Source organism: Zootoca vivipara, chromosome 4, assembly GCF_965207765.1.
Source record: "Zootoca vivipara chromosome 4, rZooViv2.hap1.1, whole genome shotgun sequence".
Classification (NCBI taxonomy): Eukaryota; Metazoa; Chordata; class Lepidosauria; order Squamata; family Lacertidae; genus Zootoca; species Zootoca vivipara.
In genome coordinates, this window is record NC_142587.1 from 73,914,484 (window position 1) to 73,934,502 (window position 20,019).

Consider the following 20,019-nt stretch of genomic DNA (forward strand, 5'->3'; position numbering starts at 1 on the left):
GGAGCGCGCGCGCGGGCTTTTCAAACCCCGGCGGCGCCAAGACGCAAGGAGGGAAGAGGCGGGAATTGCTTTCTCTGCAACTCCCCCCGGCATCGCGTCAGAGACTGCCCTCATCGCAGAGAGTGGCAAGGAAAGGCGGGAACGGTTGTACCTTCCCCCGCTGACGCAGCACCACAACAGGGAAACGAGACAGCCTGGCTGCAGGAGACAAGGGGCAGCAGCCAGGCACAGTCAGCAGACAACAGCCCCAGCCCACCCACCCGCACAGAGAGGAGCAGAGCCAGCCCACCCCTCCCAGAGCAGGAGTGGTTCTAGAAGTCACGCTAACGCTCCCAAATGGCTATCCCTTGACAGTCCTCGCCTTAATTGACAGTGGGGCGTCAGCGAACTTCTTCTCGAGAAACTTTGCAGAAGAGCACCAGATCCAGCTTCTGCAGCTGGACTTTCCCCTGCACGTGGCCACCATTGATGGCAGAGAGTTGCTGGGAGGGGCCATCACTCATCAAACCCCCCCCCCCATGAGAATGACGGTGGGAAGGCACTCAGAGACACTGGCTTTCAACGTCACAACCATCTCAGACCCCCCCATCGTTTTGGGAATGAGCTGGCTGGCGCGCCACGACCCCTCCATAAGTTGGCACCAGAGATGCATCACGTTCGGGTCGGACTTTTGTCTGGAACATTGCATGCAGCACCAACCAGGGGAGGGGCCTCCGATAGCCACGGTGGCCACCATGCATGTCAAAGGGGGTGAGGCGATACCCAAGCCGTACTGGGACCTGCAGGAGGTCTTCAGCGAAGCGGAGTCCGACCACCTACCCCCACACAGGCCTTTTGACTGCCAGATCAACCTGGTGCCAGGGGCAACGATACCCCCAGCCAAGCTGTACGCCATGTCAGATCAGGAACTGGAGGATCTGCGCGCTTTCATCGACAAGAACCTCAAGCGGGGGTTCATCAGAGAAAGCAAGGCAGCAGGGGGCAGCCCGGTCTTCTGGGTGGACAAGAAAGACACGCAACAGCGCCGTCTTGTGGTGGATTTTAGACGACTGAATTCAGTGACAGAGCCAGTGGCTTTCCCCATGCCCAGAGTGGATGATCTCCTGACAGCGGCACGCAGGGGCAAGATTTTCACCAAGTTAGACCTAAGAGGGGCGTACAACTTGATCAGGATCCGGGAGGGCGATGAATGGAAAACCACGATGTTCACGCCTCTGGGCTCTTTTGAATATCTGGTGATGCCCTTCGGGTTGCAAGGGGGCTCAGCATGCTTCCAGGCCTTCATGCACCACGTCCTGGGGTCCCTCCTCTTCAAGAACTGCTTGGTCTTCCTAGATGACATCCTTATCTATTCCAATGACCCAGTGCAGCATGTGAAGGATGTCAGGGAGGTGTTGCAGCGCCTGAAGGACAACCACCTGTATGTGAAGCTGGAGAAGTGCAAGTTTCACACCAAAGAGGTGGACTTCCTGGGCTACAAGCTGTCAGACAAGGGGCTGGCGATGGACAAGGACAAGGTGCAGGCCATCCTGGACTGGCACAGCCCCAGGACGCGCAAAGATGCCCAACGCCTACTAGGCTTCGCTAACTTCTACAGGAAGTTCATCAAGAACTTCTCTCGTGTCACGGCTCCTATCACCGACTGCCTGAGAGGCAAGCAGAAGTTCCGGTGGACACCAGAGGCGCAAGCAGCGTTCGAAAGCCTCAAGAGGGTATTCGCTTCAGACCAGCACCTGTTCCACGTGGTGCAGGATGCGCCCCTACGCCTGGAGACAGATGCTTCGGACAAGGCTCTGGGAGCGATTCTGTTGCAACTGGACGCCAACAGAGAGTGGAGACCCTGTGCCTTCTTCTCCAGGAAGGTGACCCAGCCAGAACGCAACTACACAGTGTTTGATAGAGAACTTCTCGCGATCCACGCTGCGTTCCAGCACTGGCGACACTTCCTGGTGGGCGCCAAGCACCCCATCCAGGTGTGCACAGACCACAAGAACCTGGAGTTCTGGAGAACTGCCAGGGTGCTCAACCAGCGGCAAATACGGTGGGCAGAGTTCTTCTCGAACTTCAACTTCTCCATCCACTACATCCCGGGGGAGCAGAATGTCAGGGCGGATGCCCTCTCCCGCAAGCCAGAGTACATGGAGGAGGAGTTGCCACCAGCGCCCAGGCACATTTTCCCCCCATCAGCATGGTCATGCGGAGCAGCAGTGGTGAGCGAGGCAGAACTCACAGCACTGACAGCAGCTGACGAATTTGCCACCCGCATCTTCAGAGAACTGAGAGGGGGGAGGGAGCAGGCAAAAGACTTTGAGGAAAGGAGGGGTTTGCTTTTTTACAGGGGAGCCTTGTACCTGCCAACCAAACAGCTGAGAGGTAAGGCCCTCAAGCAGATGCACGACAACCCAACGGCGGGTCATTTCGGAAGGGACAAAACCACTCACCTAGTCATGAGACACTTCTGGTGGCCAGGGGTGCGGGAGGATGTTCGGGATTATGTAAGGGGATGTGACACCTGCCAGCGAGCAAAGGTGGTCAGAGCGCCACCAGCAGGTTTGCTGGAGCCATTAGCCACACCGCACAGGCCGTGGGAAGTAGTGTCCATGGACTTCATCACAGACCTGCCGTCGTCCAGGGGCAAGACCGCAGTGTTGGTGGTGGTGGACCTCATGTCCAAAATGTGCCACTTTATACCGTGTGCCAGGGCGGTCTCGGCAGAAGAGACGGCCAAACTGTTTGTTGACCACGTATTCAGACTGCATGGATTGCCTTTAAGAGTTATTTCGGATCGTGGCCGCCAATTTGTTTCCAGGTTCTGGCGGCGGCTAATGAACCTCCTGCAGGTGGAGGTCAGTTTGTCTACGGCTCGGCACCCGCAGACCAATGGACAGGCGGAGCGGGTCAACGCCATTCTGCAGCAGTACCTGAGATGTTACGTCAGCCAGAGGCAAACGGACTGGGTGGATCGCCTGCCACTGGCAGAATTTGCCTACAACAATGCGGTGCACGTCTCCACAGGGGTGTCGCCCTTTAAGGCCAACTACGGGCGCGACCTCAGATCTTTCCCAGAGAGGGAGGGGGAGGAGGAGGAGGAGGGCCCACAGGCAGAGGATTGGGCAGAGGACCTGGAGACGGTGCACCAGCAGCTCAGAGAACACTTGGAGAGGGCCAAGGAAGCATACAAGAAGGGGGCAGATCGCCACAGGCGACCGGGGGAGGTCATCAGGGTGGGGGACAAGGTTTGGTTATCCTCGGAAGGTCTTCCCACCAGGGGGCGATGCAAAAAGTTAGCACCCAGGAGGCTGGGCCCCTTCACGGTCACGCAACAGGTCAACCCGGTAGCCTTCAGGCTAGCACTGCCGGAGGACATGAGAGTGCACCCAGTGTTTCATAGATCACTGCTGTCGCTGTACAGGGAAAGTACCAGGTTCAGGGACAGCGATCAGCCTCCAGAGGGAGGGGGGGAGACGGGAGACGCCCGACAGCTCAATGAGGCAACTGAGATTTTAGACTCAAGGAGAGGGGTGAGAGGGCTGGAGTACCTGATAGCATGGGAGGACACTCCGCCGTCCCACAATGAGTGGATACCGGCCACGGAAGTACCTGAGGAATTTTTAGTGGAAGAGTTCCACGCCCTGTTCCCCCACAGGCCCAAGCCCTGGCACATGGAAAGGGAGGGAGAGGGGGAGGGGCAGGAGGAAGGGATAGCAGGCAGCAGCTCTCCATGGAGATGGGAAGCGGAATTTGAGGACACGGAAGAAGAGGTGTGGGTTTCACCGAGGTCGACGACGTCAGAGGCAGGAGAGGACTGGCAGAACATTTTTACTCCCACCAGCTCTGACGCCACTGACTTCTTGGGATTCCCGTCTTCTCAGGGGGAAGGAGAAAGATCGCAGGATTGGGGGGAAATTTTTACACCCACAGGCTCGGATGCCACAGACTTCTTAGGGTTTCACTCGTCCCCAGCAAGCAGAGAGCCACTAGGGAGGGGGGGAGAGGAGCCTGGGAGGGGGGTGGATGTGAGGGACAAGGGATACAGGGAAGTCCCTCCCATCTTAAGTTCCAGCCCATCCCCAAGCGCTGGAGAGAGTAAGGAGAGCTCTGCCTCCAGCGGAGAGTCAGGAAGTGGTGTCCGAGGCTCAGGCAAGGTTGTGGAGCCCAGGCCGCAGGTGGGACAGGAAGTTGGACGCACGGGGGGGAGGCCAATCCCCCCAACTCCCGAATTGCGACGCAAACGTAGGGGGAAGAGGTTGGGTCTGCCAAAGCTGTGGTGCTGGAAGAAAACGCGCCAATCGCCATTCGGGAGTTCTGACACCTCACCTTAAGGATGCATTTTTACTGCTCTGAACACTGTAAATAATCAGCACTTAATAAAAGCCTTAAAAGACCATGCTGGAGTCGTTACTCTAGAGTAGCCATACCAGGCCCTCTGACAGTATGTAATAAATAAATAAAATTTTGAACATTCTGCACATTCACATAATCATAAATCTACCAGGCAAACTCCAGAATTAAAATTTGATCAGCAAATGTAAAATTAATAGTCTCTAATAAAACACCTAGACTAGGTTCAAATGTCACTATTTGCCACACAAAAAACCACACAAAAGTTGAGTTTTATTTGTGAATCTGATGTGTCATTCGTTTTAGGGCAATTTGCATAAGGTCACATAATACTGATTGCATATTTATGAACTTCAGTATTATGACAAATGTGGAGAGAGCCTTTGTGAACCTGGTATGCAAAATTCAGAAATGGAACATAAACTCTAGTTCAATTACTGAAAATTAATGAGACTAGATTAATGCAACCTTTGTACCGAATAATATTAATCTTTTGGTATGAGAATCTAGGGTGGACAGGCAAAATCAGAGATGTGTATACTACCCACCCTTGTATGATATGCAATACGAAAAGGCGGCCATGAACCCATGCTTTAAAGCTTAAAACACTAGTTCAAGCCCTCATATTATTACATATAGATATAAGAGTAAACAGTATTAAACAAATGTCTGAAGGCCCTTTTTATGATAGAGAAGCATAAAGGCTGAAATTGAGGTACACTTACATCTTGTCTATATTCAGTACAGTCGTACCTTGGAAGTTGAATGCCTTGCCAGTCGAAGATTTTGGCTCCCAAACATTGCAAACCTGGAAGTGACTGTTTCAGTTTGCAAACTATTTTTGGAAGTCAAATGTCCCACAGGGCTTCCACGACTTCTGCTTGGCTGCAGGAGCTTCCTGCAGACAATCAGAAGCCACACTTTGGTTTCCCACTTGGACTACTGCAATGCGCTCTACGTGGGGCCACCTTTGAAGGTGACCCGGAAACTACAACTAATCCAGAATGCAGCAGCTAGACTGGTGACTGGGAGTGGCCGCCGAGACCACATAACACTAGTCTTGAAAGATCTACATTGGCTCCCAGTATGTTTCCGAGCACAGTTCAAAGTGTTGGTGCTGACCTTTAAAGTCCTAAATGGCCTCGGTCCAGCATACCCGAAGGAGCATCTCCATCCCCATTGTTCTGCCCGGACACTGAGGTCCAGTACCAAGGGCCTTCTGGTGGTTCCCTCATTGCAAGAAGCCAAGTTGCAGGGAACCAGGCAGAGGGCCTTCTCAGTAGTGGCGCCTGCCCTGTGGAACGCCCTTCCATCAGATGTCAAAGAGAAAAACAGCTACCAGACTTTTAGAAGACATCTGAAGGCAGCCCTGTTTAGGGAGGCTTTTAATGTTTAATCGATTATTTTATTTTATTTTTCTGTTGTAAGCCGCCTAGAGTGGCTGGGGAAACCCAGCCAGATGGGCAAGGTATAAATATCATCATCATCATCATCATCACCCAACCTTTTGGAAGTTGAACGGACTTCCGGAATGGATTCTGTTCGACTTCCAAGGTACGACTGTAATTCCAAGTCTGTACCACATCAAGCTCTCCGTGTCTCACTCCTCTCCATTTCAGTAACTGACAGTGATGCTCAATATTGGGAGGCTGAGTGTACAACACTGCCTCCCAATGGCCCTACCCAGACCTTGAACCTGAAGACTCCTCTGGGGAAGAACTAAAGCAGCAGGATTCTCCACACTGCCAGCTGAGCCAGTGGGGCCCCAATGCTTCACACTGGCTGCTTGAATTTCTGGCTAGCTCTTTAGAACCTCCTCATCTCATCTCATCTCCCACAAGGTCACAGAAGCAGAGGAGATGGCAGGCCAGCGAGGAGCTTCAGAACTGCCAACATACCTAGTTGCACATGAGGCTACTTAGGAGGAAGGGGAAGTGCATAGAAGCACCTGCTTGAATCTGGACCTGACTATGAGCCAGGGGTTGAGCTCCCAGCTCCCAGTCTGAGCTGATTTGTTGCTGAAGCAACAACTCTCCCCTAGGTGTCAGCTTTCCAGAGGTAGGGAAATGGGCAGTGAGAGTAGAGATTCATTTTATTTTCAGAAGTCTTCTGATCATGCAGATCCAGCTGAGAATTAATTCTAAAACTAATATTGTAGTACTTAATGATATGCAATCTGAATTAGAAGGGCATTTGAGTCTTGGGTGCTATCTTATACTCAGTGCTGAAAAAACTGAATTAAATGGTCTTTAATTTAAAAATCGTATTTCTAGTTTTCGAAGCAGCATGAATATACATGCATGTGCAGGCATGTTATGCTTATGCATATTGCCTCTATACAGTGTGCACAGACTTTATTTAGGGTGCTGGCTTTATTTCAATGATTAGTGAAAGGTTTCATATAGTTCTGTTGCTTCTTTCCTGGGGGTAGTATTTCCTGGGCATGTATTTACTTCTATGCCTTTCTTCACTATGTTTTGATTGTTGCTGTTACTTTACTATTCTGATTTCAATTATTGCAAGCTGCGTTGAAGAATGCATATGCACTAGCAAAGTGGGATACATGGGTATAAAGGATGCATAAAGTAAGTTTGCTTTCTTTCTTTCTTTTTTAAAAAGCTGTGCATTGCACCATTACTACACCAGTTCATCCACTAGCAGTGTTTGTTTATTATTGTACAGCAATGGGAGATTCTTTATATTACAGTACTGCAGATAGAGGAGGCCATAAGCAAAGGCAGAAAGGATCTTTTGACACAACACTTCTGAACAACCACAACACACACATACAAGCATTGGATCCTTTTTTTCTTTTCTTTTTTGCAACGTGAAATTCGTTTTATGTAAACGATTCAAAGCTGTGCATGGCATGGTGTTATAAATGCCCTGTTCACATGGCATATTGCTGTCAGCACATAATACCGGTACAAGTGTTTAAAAGCTTGCCTTGGCTGTCCATGTTACAGGGGCAGGCTCAAGATTCTTGTATTAATATGCAAGATATTTAGCCACTTGAGTCCACAACTCTTATGGATGATCAGATTCTGTATATCCTTGCCCAATCACTGACACCTTCAGAGAATTATCTGTTACTGGTTCCTCATGTCCCAGATGCTCAGACAGTATCCACCAGGAGTCATGTGTGGGCCCTCCCAGCTGAGATCAGACAGGTACCAAGAAGGTACAATACTTCTTCACACAACATATGGTTAAACCATGGACTTTTGCTACCACAAGAGGTAGTGATGGCCACCAAGTTGGATGTCTTTAAAAGTGGATCAGGCAAATTCATGGAGGAGAAGACTATCAATGGCTACTAGCCACTATAGATATACTCTGCCTCCATGACTGGAGGCCATATACTTCTGGACACCAGTTGCTGGAAACCACAGGAGAGAAGAATGTTGTTACACTTGGATTCTGCTATGGGATTCCAATGGACATCTGAGCTGGCATCTGTGAGAACAGGAGCAAAGACTAGATAGTCCACTGGCCTATCCAGGAAGACTATTCTTATGTTCTCCCAATTTAACTTCAGGCGCTAGACAAATAACTTTCTATTTCAGCAGGCATTTTAAGTAAATTGTGTTTATGTGGGGAGTTGGTTTCCCCTGTGGTTTTTGTTTGTTTTAAAAACTGCATTATTTTGATTGATGGTCAGTCTGGACCACTCTGAGGCTTTATTTAAAGAGATTCAGACTAACCACCAAATTTTAAAATAATGTAGTGGGGAAGGGCACTGCTTCAAGACAGTGTGGGCTAACTCCGTATCTACTACTAATGCATCCTTTGTTGACATTCCCTCCACCATCCACACATTTTCATCCATGCATCAGATGTATATGCATAAAGCTCCTGCATAGTGCATGAGTCCAATTGCTCATGTGGAATCCCTAAATGTCTGCAGCCTACTGAGAATAGGTAGCTCAGGGGTCCCCAGACTTACCGGCCTTCGGGCCGGTGCCCGCCGCGCCGACCGCGCGGCGGGCCGGAGAGCAGGAGAGTGCATGCGCAGCGGGCCGGAGGGCGGGGGAGTGCGCGCCTGTGTGCATGCGCACACGCACACAGTCGGGGAAAAATCGTCGAAAATCGCTTGTGCGCATGCGTATGGGCCTCCCCCGACCCGGAAGTGCATCGGAAATGACCTCTTCTGGGTCGGGAGAGGCCCATACGCATGCACACAAAGGATTTTCGGTGATTTTTTGCCGATTTTGAAGATCGCCGCCGTGCCGCGCGCCGTAAGAGCGGGCGGTGGCAGCGGGCGGCGGGGGTCGTCGCGGGCCGGATTGGGAGGCTAATTGGGCCGCATCCGGCCCGGGGGCCGTAGTCTGGGGACCCTGAGGTAGCTTCACCTTGAACCGCACTTCTAGAAAAGCTTTTCTATGTCCCAAAGGCTCCCTACCCAATTTTGTAGGTACCGATTCTGGCAGGGACTTTGGTTCTGCTTCAGGTTCAGACATTGAGTTTTTGGAATGCGGGGAAAGAAGTAGTGCAATCTCCCTGAAGAAGCAGGATTGGCTCCTGGGACTTTCTTGACATAAGGGTTTCTGGTGGGTTTCCTTTGGGGTGTATGCTGAAGGAAACTCCCTATGCCTATGCCTTGTCCTGGTTTTTAGTCCTGCACCTCATCCCTAGTTCTTAGTAAGACTGATCCTGGGGCATTGGCAATGTCACAAGGAAATGGTTGTTCTTCCACCCCACCTGCACTAAAAAGGTGTGAAGACAGGCTCCATGATGAACCTCAGACTTAGAGGCACCCTGGGTCTTTTCCAGGAGCCTGGCTTAAATGCAGGCTGTTGGGTAAGGTATCTCCCACATAGAAGCTGCACACATTTCCAGTTGGATGTTTTAAGCATATGTCCAGCAGTTCAGAACATGTCTCCAGAAAAGAAAAGCCCATTTTTCTACTGTGATAACCCCATGCTGAATCAGCTCTGTACAAACATTCATTTGGGTAGAAAAATAACCCTGTTCTCAACCTCCACAAGTGTAAGGGTTGTATTAGTGAGTGGCATGAGGCAAAGCAGCAGAGTCATCCCCCCTGATACTGGTGTTTATGCTGCTTACCTGTAGGAGACTGAGGTGGTGGAGAGGCAAAGTCAAGGATGCATGGCAATGGCAGCCCCAACCTAACTGCCACTGAACCACACCCCAGCCCTGTCAGGGAAAGTAGCAGCAATGCCAGTGTTGGAAGCATGGCGGTGGCTCTACCCTCAACTGTGCTGCTACAGTTCAAGAGTCCACTTAGCACACTGGAACTTGCATAGGCATCTGCACACAAACAACACCTTCCACATATCCAGGGAATAAATCACAAAAATGGGTTTTATACAGATAGGCACTATTCTACCAGAAGCCTTAAATACAAGGAGGGTGGGGCAAGAGCAGAGGGTGTGACCCCAATCCCTAGTCCTGCACACTAATTTCTTCCCAAATAAACACTGGTAGGGGTAAAGAGTATTAACTACACCAGCACTAGAGTTATCTCTGTTAGCTGTGCAATAGATTTGTGCAGTCTACAGTTCCTAGTAGTATTTGTGGACTGTAGTGCTCCTAGAGCACATTCTTGAAGTAATTGCCTCAAGTGAACACATTTATGTGCAACATGCACAAAACTCCCAACAATGATAGGTAAAGCCTGAGCTGAAGCCTTGCCTGTAGCAAATTTACAAAGGATGCAGACATTTTTTGTGTTCATTGCACTGAAGCTCTGATTTCTACAGCAGGAAAGTTCAGTTGGTTATCTTATTAAAATTGTCAGTCTTCAAAGTTTACACACTCTAGCCCAACAGGACTTGGTGCAATGACAATATGACCTTCTTCTGCATTGTGTGTGTCTGTCCTGGATGCCAATATACTTACTAGAAAAAAGCATGCAAAGACATTCCAGCCCACCCACCCCTTACACAAGAGGATGAAATTGGTGCATGCACATTTCATGTCACATCCATGCAGGCTAACACACATCTTCCCAGTAAATGCATTTTGAGCACCACGTATCTCTAGATAAACTCCAGGGCTGCAAGGTTAAGTGGGAAATAGAAATCCAATGACCCCTAGCTGGGTAAGTGAGCTTAATGACTTCGCTGCTGCCATATGTACACAGAGGAGCTGAGCACACTCCCTCTTGTGCTATGTGGGAAAGGGGGAGGCCAAGCCAGAGGAATTACTGTACCATGCATTTTAAAATGGAAGAGAACTAAGTGTAGGGAAAAGCCCTCCTGGAAAGGGGTTAACAGAGGCGTGAATCCCGACAGGGCATGAAGATAGAGAAAAGACTCCTAAGTCAGAGAGAGCAAGTTAGGTGTTTGTGGTTCAGCTAAAGCTTTCCATCACGAACGCAAGGCAGATGAATTACTCAGTAAATCCTATTACTCCATGTGGATAAACCTTACATGCAAGTTAACAAGTCTGGAGAGCTGGGGAATGGATTCTGCTGAAAGGATATTCCGGGATAAGAACACTCTCAGCTCATGAGAGCTAAGAGGAGAAAAATACATACACTCCTGTTGGCTTTGGATTCTGAAATCCCTTCTCCCTGCACTAATATCATCATGCGCTTGAAATATGAGGAATAAAGATAATATACTATGCTCTGGTCCTCCTGCACCCGGAATCTTCGGAGAGAAAACAACGTGGTGAGATCCATAAGGAAAAGAGATGACCCCAGTTAATATGAACTCAGGAATATAGTTCCACCTATTAAACAGAGGGGCAGGGGAATGAGCATGGGCTCCTGTGGCAAGAGTTCAGGGTTGTGTCTACTAGCTACCAATTCTAGAGGAACAGAGTAAAAACTTTGCTGTTGTCATTAGCTTTGCCAAGGAACTGCTCCCTGGGTGTTTGAGGGTTGTGCATTATCAGCTCTTTGCATAGATTGCACTCTTACTCTAAATCACATCCAATAGTTTTAGCGCTATAATATGCAGAATGCACATACTCCTGCACACACAGAGCAGTTTCATCAGTAGGGCAATTATACTACCTTAAATCGATCAGATTACAATACTATTAATTATTTTATTTCAATTAATAGTGGGGAATTTTCATTCAACAACTAATGTGGACAGGGAATTGTGCAGTCCCAAATTTAAGGAGGCAGCACAAACCAACACACTTACAGGTGTGGTATCCCACCACCAGCCACCCCAGTCACACATGTATACACAAAACACACCTTTCCTTCAGGGCTAAGCAAGGAAACCAATAGAGCAAGCAGGAAAGAAGAGATGTGGCTCAAAGGAGTCACCCAACAAGGAACCATGCACCACCTGAATTCAAACATTCAGTTCAAACTATTATTAGCCAGAAGTGATTTCTGTCATCAACAGAGGCAAAGTCACCCCCACCCCATTTTTACATGAGCCCAAAACAAGTGGGAATGAATTCATTTAACCAGTGCTTTCAGAAGTGCATAATGATTGGGAGGGAGGAAAAAAAAAACATTTCTCATAGCTCCTTTCCCAGGTGACTGGTCATTTAACAACACAAAGTGTGTGTGTTTGTGTGTGTGTGTGTGTGTTCTCTTAGACCCGGCTCTTTTCATTTAAATAGTGGTATGAATACTGCATACCCATTTTCACTGAAGGGCAAGTTGCACACCTCTCACTTTACTCATTCTTATCCAAATACAAGCAAGAGAGAAAATAGATTGGGGGGGATTACAGGAACTGCCTCCTATTAGTTGCTGTAGCAGAATTTTCAAACATTTAATACTATTTGCCTCCTGGTACTTCGTACTTCGGTAACAGCGGGATATTTTGTTTTTTTTATGTGCATATTTAACATAGAATTTGAAAGGTAAATAGTTTTGAGTCAGTGGTATTTGCCCAGTATGTGTGCATGATGGATCAGAATCAACTCCGCATCAACATATTCCAAGTCACGGTCACATTCAGACATATAGGCACACACCAGTCCAGCCCATCTCCTTCTCCCCCAACCCCGCCACACAGTTCAGGACTGTCGAACGAAAGACACGAAGATAAAGGAAGAACAAAAGTTGGCCAATCGCCCCCTACCTGAGGATGGCTGTGTCCCCCTGCCTCACCGTGATGTTGTCGGTGCCTCGGTTATAATCCACGCTGCGAACCGGCAGCCCTGTGGGGAGAAGGCAGAGCAATCTCAGTAGGACCAGCGGGAATTGTCTCCGATCGGGCTGAGCCCTTCCTACCATGGCTGGAGAGTTGCAAAGGATGGAGTTTCCCCCTCTCTCTTTCTGCCGTTATTTATCTGGGTGCTCGGAGGAGGATGCCTTTACCCCCGGATAGGGGACGAGGAGCAGCAGGAGGAAGAGGGGGCAGCCAGCGAGAGGAAATATCCGAGAAGCCACCGAAAAACGCGCGACTCTGCCTTTTTAGCTGGGCAGATCTCGCTCTGGCTTTCCCCAATTGGTCCTCCTTTCCCTCTTCTTTTTGCCGCTGATTCTCTCTCTCTCTCTCTCTTTTCCTCGATGCGTTTCTTAACACAAAGTCTTTCTTCTTTCCTCTGCCCCCTCTCCAGACTTCCCCAAAAGCAAACCGGGCTGGGATCAAAATGAAGAAAGCGGGAGAGAGAGAGAGGATTGATTCACGAAAATAAAGAAGGTGCGGGGGGGGGGGAGCGAGACCGGAGGAAAGGGGGCCGGCGGAGAGAGAGAGACGAAAACAAACAAATCAAGCAGTCCAAAAGAGCTTCGAAAGGGCAAGCGAGCCCCCCGAAGGCGAAGGGCTGGGACTTTTGCCTGCCTCCTCCTCCTCCTCCTCTCTCCTCCCCGGCGCGCGGATGCTCCTGCTCGGGCGAGCGGCTGAGCAGTCTCTGAGCGCTCGGCTCCCTTCCTAACCCACTTTCCCAGGCGGAGCGAAGGAGGGAAGGGGGGAGGGAGCGAGAGAGCGAGGGGAAGGGAGGGCGAAGCGCGCCTCAGCGCCGGAGGAGGGGAAAGGGGGTCTCCTCTCTCGCAGCAGCCTGGCTCTCGGGCAAGTGGCGCCCACACGCGCGCCCTCCCGCCTCACCAGCCCCAACCACTCCACACACAGACACTGCGGCCCCCTTCCGCCGCGCCGCCCCACCAGCCCGCCCAGATCAAAGCCCCGGTGCTCCTCGAGGTTGTCACGACAACAGCTTCATCTCCGAGGCCCGGACGGCTCCACCACCACCACCACCACCGCTAGTACCACAGGGCGGGCTCGCCGAAAGAGGGGCTGCAGGCGGCAGGAGGCTCGGGAAAGAGAGCGAACCGAGGGGCCTGGGGGAAAGCAGGCGAGGGGAAGGAAGAGGAGCTGGATGAGGAGCGCCATGGAGGGAAAGAGGGGTCTCTTGGCGGTGGAGGGGAATAGAGCAAGGCCGGGGGGGGGGAGGGAGAGAAAGTTGGCCCGTTAAGAGTCGTATTTCACACTCCTGAGGGTCCTATTACTGCTCGGTTGTCGTGCTCGCCACCACATTGCATGGAATGAGGGAAGGATTCGGGGCGCTTGTGGTATTTGGAACGCTCCCCTGCATAAAAAGCTCCCTTTCTGAAGTAAAGCAGAACTTCGCGGAGAGGTTTCCTCAACATCTTTCTCTGGGACCTGGGAACTTCTTAGGTGCGGGCGGGGCGGGGGGACTGTGGTGGTACAGTCTGAGTCCAGTATTCTGTTGCCTCAGCCTGCCGCCGCCTTTTTGACGGTCCCTGAGGAGGCACTCGCTGAATTCAGGAGCTGACCAACTGCTTTGCTCCATTAAACTGTGGTTTGCACTGCAGCAGTTTGCCAAGCTCAGGTGTGCATTTGGGGCATGCATGCTGGTGCTGAATTCCATATGTGTGCACCTGTCATTGAATGCATACAACAGTTGGGGGGGGGGCAATGGACTTGCAGCCCAAGTACCTAATTAGGCCCACCAGGCCGCCCCCTTTCAGCCTGTGGTGCTCTTTGGCCCAAGCCATGCCTACTTGTCCCCTCATATGACATAATGTGCAGAACAAGAGAAGTGATGGAACCAAATTCAGCTGGGAGATAAATGAAATATCTTTCTTGGCAGATCGAGCTCAGCTGGGACTGCAAAGGAAGAATCTTTGCACCTGCGGTTATAAGTTTAAGGCTGCGTGCAAGCCAAACATTGAAAGCACACTGTTCCCCCCCCCCAAAAAAATAAGCCTGGGAACCGTAGTTTTCTTTTCACAGACCTACAATTCGGGGGGGGGGGCTATTGTGCTTTAAATGTATGGTGTGTGCATGGCCTAAATCACCTGAAGTCCTATTACAGTGACATCAAGTGATTGAATGGTGGGACGGCTGGGGAAAGTTTGCCACTTCTAGATCTGGCAGTCCTGGGCACCAATATGTTTGACTCCCAAGCTAGAAAAGCATATTATGAACCACAGGTGTGGGGACTTAAGGTTTGTTTGCATGCACACAGGAACTCAAAACACATGGATGTCAGGAATAATTCAAAAGGGTGTAACCCCCAATTTAAGTATCCATTTCTACTTCTACTTATCCATTTCTACCTGAATAAATGCCCAAACAAGGTTCTTGTCAGGGGAAATTAGCCCTTAATCCAGGCATAGGCGACCTTGGCTCTCCAGATGTTTTGGAACTACAACTCCCATGATCCCTGACCACTGGCCCTGTTAGCTAGGGATCATGGGAGTTGTAGTTCCAAAACATCTGGAGAGCCAAGGTTGCCTATGCCTGCCTTAATCCATAGGCTTCTATGATTCTACTCTTCCAAGAGTAGCCTTTCCACTCCCCTCATTCAGTGCATCATGGGAGTCATGTCTCAGTGTTTCTACACATTATTCAGAATGAGGTGATAGATGAGATGATATGACTGTCCTGATATTTGATGAGAGGGTGGTATATAAACACTATTATAAATAAATATAAACAAAGTATTCTAAACTGCATCTCTTCAGACTAAGTGGGATGGGCATATCTTTTAACACCATCTCCCAATGTTAAAAAAACTCCCTGATCCCAAACCAGAGATCATGAGGTGATAGAATTCTTGCTTCTACCATTTAAGTTTAGGGTGGGGTAGAGGCACATATTTAACACACTCCCCAGTTTAAAAAGCTCCCTGATCCCAAACTGGAATCTCAAGTCTGAATTTATGCAGTCCAGACATTCCATTTTACTAAACTGTAACCTCCAATTGCATCTAAATCTGGGCCGACATCCTTTCTTTACTTCCCCTTTCCCTTCCACCCCCATCCTATTACTTTGCTGTGTTCAGCTCGAGGGTGATCTATATATACTGCTATTAACAGAGAGCAGAAAATCTTCCTGAAATATAATCACAATGCTATCCATATGTTAGAATACCCTTTTTACTGCAATATCTTACATTAATGATCACACACACCACAATCTAAGAACTGAGGAGTGAGGAAAAGAGACAACAAAAGGTTGGCAGTTGGACCTGGGGGCAGAATTTTTGTAATGACCCGAAATTTGACAGAGTGGCCTTAAATCATTAGACCTTTTGATGAAAAGGGGAACATTCTTCTGGGCAATTAGCATTTCAGTTTCAGATATTGCTCTTTTATTCCTCTTTCCTTTTCCATCCCCAAATGAAACAGCCACAGCCGCACCCTCAGACCAGCCCTTTCCTCTTGCACGCTCTCTCCTCTGTGCCCCTGGCCTGTGAGGGTTTAATTGGAGTGCAGACAATGATGGCATTGAGTTGCCTGCAGTGTGAATGCTCAGTCTGTTCTCCCCCAAAGCCAGTACCGGCAGCTGAGCCCCAGATCCTTGCAACAGCTTCGCCAGCTTGACCCAAAGAGCATTCACAGAGCAGCTCGTGCACCATCACCATCATTGCACAAGGATGGGAGATTAATTAAGTAATCAGTGTCGGCACCCTCTCCCTTTCCCCACTCCTCACATACATGAGACAGCCATGCCCAGGGACAATCTTAATGATGCTGCCAGATTCTGGAATCTGGCTACAACCAGGACAAGAGCACGTGACAGAGGAAAGGATTAATAGGAAGAGAGCTTATTTCTTCCAATTAAAGCCAGCAAAGGTCCATTAGGGATTCCTTCTGAACTGCTGCCATCTTGCTCCGGCTTGCAGATGATGAAGACATTCAGCAGGTTCTGTGCTTTTACTTTTTCAATGGAATAGAGCCGTGTGCATTTTGTTGCAGAATTGAAAACACTTAGTTGTTGCCATTTACCAGTGTTTGCATAAAATACAATGTCATCTAAATAACTGGCAAGCTCATATAAACAAACTGCAAACTATGGGAGAGTGTTGCCTCAAACTGTAACATATAATGAGGTCGCCATGTGCAGGCTTGTTGCCATGCTACTTCCAGATTATAAAATATATAAATGACATAAGTGCCCCTGATCCTAGCACACACACACACAACAGTCAATAGTCTTGGATGGTAATGCACATTCATATCCAGATCAGTCCAGGTAAATGGGACCCAGTTTAGCATATTATTATTATTATTATTATTATTATTATTATTATTACTACTACTACTACCTCAAAGCAGTTTACAAAACACATCAAAACATCAAATAAAACAATCCAGAATAAAATATTACTGAATAAAGTCAAGTATACATTCAAAGCAACATAATCAACTGGCAAACATATATCTGTGTTGGCTGTGCAGGCTTCAGCTAGTTTCTGCATAGTGGCATCCCTTGCTATGTTATAATTAATGTATTTTATTACTTATTATTATTTACAATCTTTATTATTATTTATTAAACTAGAAAGGGCTATTGGGTGTAGTGTATGCAAGCTTTGGAACTACACAAGACTTTCAGTCAAGCAGAACAGATGGGTATCATTATTAATTATTGTAATTGTTTTCAGTCCTTTCAGCTAAATAGTGGTGTCTCTTCATGATTCACACCCATTGTGTGTCATTGTGTCAGCTGATAAATTTTGGGTGTGGGAATCTTTGTTTTTCAAAATGCAGTTTGTAATGAAAATTCTGAAATTGAATATATTAGTAAGAATTTTGCACCAGCATCTTTTTTACAGTTATTTTTAATTGCTCCCACAACAGGAATTGGTATTTGTTAAACATGCACACCATGCCCCAGATTTCCAGTTAAGTATATTTGCTGCCATCAGTTGCATCAAAATGCTTGGACCATTCCTCTGTACTGATTTGGTTCATTACAAATGCAATTCCCAAACTGAAAATTCAGACGATCTTCTAAATTTTTCAATTCAATTAAAATTTAAATGAAAAAACCCCACACCTACCCTTGTAATATGCATTCTGTTGGCCTACAGTAAATGCAGCTCACACTATAATGATGCCTCTGCCTTGATATGCTATTTCGTAATGAAGCTTTCTCCTCTCTTGTCCAAGATGACCTTGACAAGGACACTATTGTGAACAAGCACATAAGCTGGGGCGAAGAAGGTACTGTGAGAAGTTGAAGGCAATCTGAAACAGCCAACTACATCGATAGCACTGCATACCTCTTCCCATGGCATCGTGTGAGCTGTTCATTTGCAGTTAATAAGAGTTATTATATGTTAATTAAATACCAGTGGAGTAAAGAAAACATATTTGTCGGAGATTAACAATTATGCAATGCGAGTAGCATCTGCCACACAACTGCTAAATCTGGCTAAACATTTCCTTATCTCAGAGTATTTACTTAGGAGGCAGTTACTATCCTGTTAAATCTAAATTTAATGCCTAGTTAAATATATTTAGGGTGCACTTCATGGGAAATGGCATCAATATGTTTTATATGGAGAATAAGAGAGGGCTTTGTAAGATGAAATAAGGCAATAAAAGCTTTCTGCAGGTTCCAGTAAGTATTGAATGCCAGATGAAAATACAAATGGGAAGAAAATTCCTCTCCTCTCAAGGGAAGAGAGCAGACTAAAAATTACCTTGCTGTTTTGGTCACAAAATATCTCCAGAAGTGGAAGCCTTTGGTAACCCACCCCCTCCCAGCCTGCCACCAAGTCTGATAAACTGTAGGAATAATTTGAGCAAGAGGGAAAACTGCAAACAGGAGCAACAAACAAAACAAAAGCAGCAGAACTGCAAAGACGACTGTAGTTAAAGCAGGGCTGAGGAACCTATGACACTCCAGATACAGACTACAACTCCCACCATCTTTGACTTCTGGGCATGCTGACAGGGCCTAGTGAGAGCTGAAGTCCCACCATATCTGGAAGGCCACAGGCAGTCTCGTACCGAGCCCAGATGGTACCCGGTGCGGTGCCTGTGCGGCACCCCATATGGACTGCGCATGTGCGGCATCCCACACATGTGCACTCCGTATGGGCTGCCACTCACATGTGGCAGCAGCTGTACGGGCTACTGGTCTCATGCAGTGGCGGCCACTGTACAGGCTGCTGCGCGGGCGGCATCCCATATGGACACCACACCCTCGGAGCAGCGGGGCTCGGCTTGGGAGTTGCAGGGGTGTGTGCCGAGTGTCACCCCCCTCCAGGGTAGCACCCGGGGTGGCCCACCCCAATCGCCCCCTTGCTATGCCCCTGGCCACAGGTTCCCTGATTCTGACTTTGTATCTTCCCTCCCAATTTTTAAGAGACTCATATTGCTACAACAACTGTGATTGGATTTGTCGGTAGAGCATGAGACTCAATCTCAGGGTTGTGGGTTCAAACCCCACTTTGGGTGAAAGATTCCTGGAGCAGATGACCCTCATGGTCCCTTCCCACTCTACAATTATATGCTTCTTGATTATATCGCAACTCCAAAGAAAGCTATCATTTCCTCTGTGGTCCAGTGAGTTCTTCCTCCTAACTGAACACGTCTCCACCTGCCAGATTCATTCTGCTGCAAGGGCCTGCTACTTCTGTTTCCCCAGAATGATCACTATCAACAGGCTCTTGGCTCTTTCTTGCTGTTCTCTCGCAGGCTATAGCAGTCACCTTGTTGGTCTCTGCTCAAATCTTAGTTGCTAGGATCACATATCTTGCTCACTGCACTGGCCAGTTCAAGCCTTTTCATTGTTTACCAGACTTTACCCTAATTCAAGATTCGTGCCCTCACCTTGTAAGGCTTTTTGCCACTCTTGCTTTTATCTCTTACTTCTGATAATACACCTGATTGAAAATATTGCTCATATAGTCAAGGAAACTTTAGCACACTCAGCTATACATTACTGGATAGTGTTCTTTTATTTAAGATCATTTGGCCCATTCTCTCTGAGTTGCTCATCTTTCAAGTCCTGCTTAAAGCCAAATATTCTTGCAAAGCTGTTTTTAAAACCTTGTGCTTAGATGTTCTGGAAATTTAAATGGCAGCAATCATGCAGCACAACATAGAATATGACCTCTAACTTGCAATTCAGTAGCTTGAGAAAGAGCAGGCTAAGGTGAATACATCTGGTGTGTGTAAAATGAGTCCCTGATAATATTGTTCCTGAAGGAGAAACCAACTCTTCGACCAATGGAGAAGGAACCCCGTTCCTCTTTCTTTTTAATTTGACAGCACATGCTCTGTTAGTACATTTTCAGATTCTAACAAGGAAAGCTAGAAACTTCTCTTTCTTGGATCCTTCTTTTTAGAGATCCTGAAAAGGAACAATACAGAATAAATTTCCACCAAGTCATTGGCTATTACATTGCAAAATCATCCCATAGTGGCTTAATCTTGACCTTTAAAAAGCCAGCTCGAATAGGAAGGTCTCACAGGTAAAGTAGAGTGATATTATTGATCTTGAAGATTGAGCTGTGATATATTGGAGATTA

At 48.0% G+C, this 20,019-nt stretch overlaps 1 protein-coding gene across 2 annotated transcripts in view; it reads right to left on the reverse strand.

The window, feature by feature from the left end:
• The window catches only part of LSAMP (limbic system associated membrane protein), a 440,854-nt gene extending 427,358 nt beyond the window's left edge, over nucleotides 1-13,496 (reverse strand). Inside the window, exon 1 of one of the 2 annotated variants that reach the window (XM_088668209.1) lies at nucleotides 12,363-13,130. In XM_088668209.1, the coding sequence (XP_088524335.1) occupies nucleotides 12,363-12,517 (155 nt within the window). In that variant the 5' untranslated portion in view covers nucleotides 12,518-13,130. Of the gene's footprint in view, nucleotides 1-12,362 lie in introns of both variants that reach the window. The other variant, XM_035114576.3, reaches the window with a different exon arrangement.
• Between the last annotated feature and the right edge of the window lie 6,523 nt (nucleotides 13,497-20,019).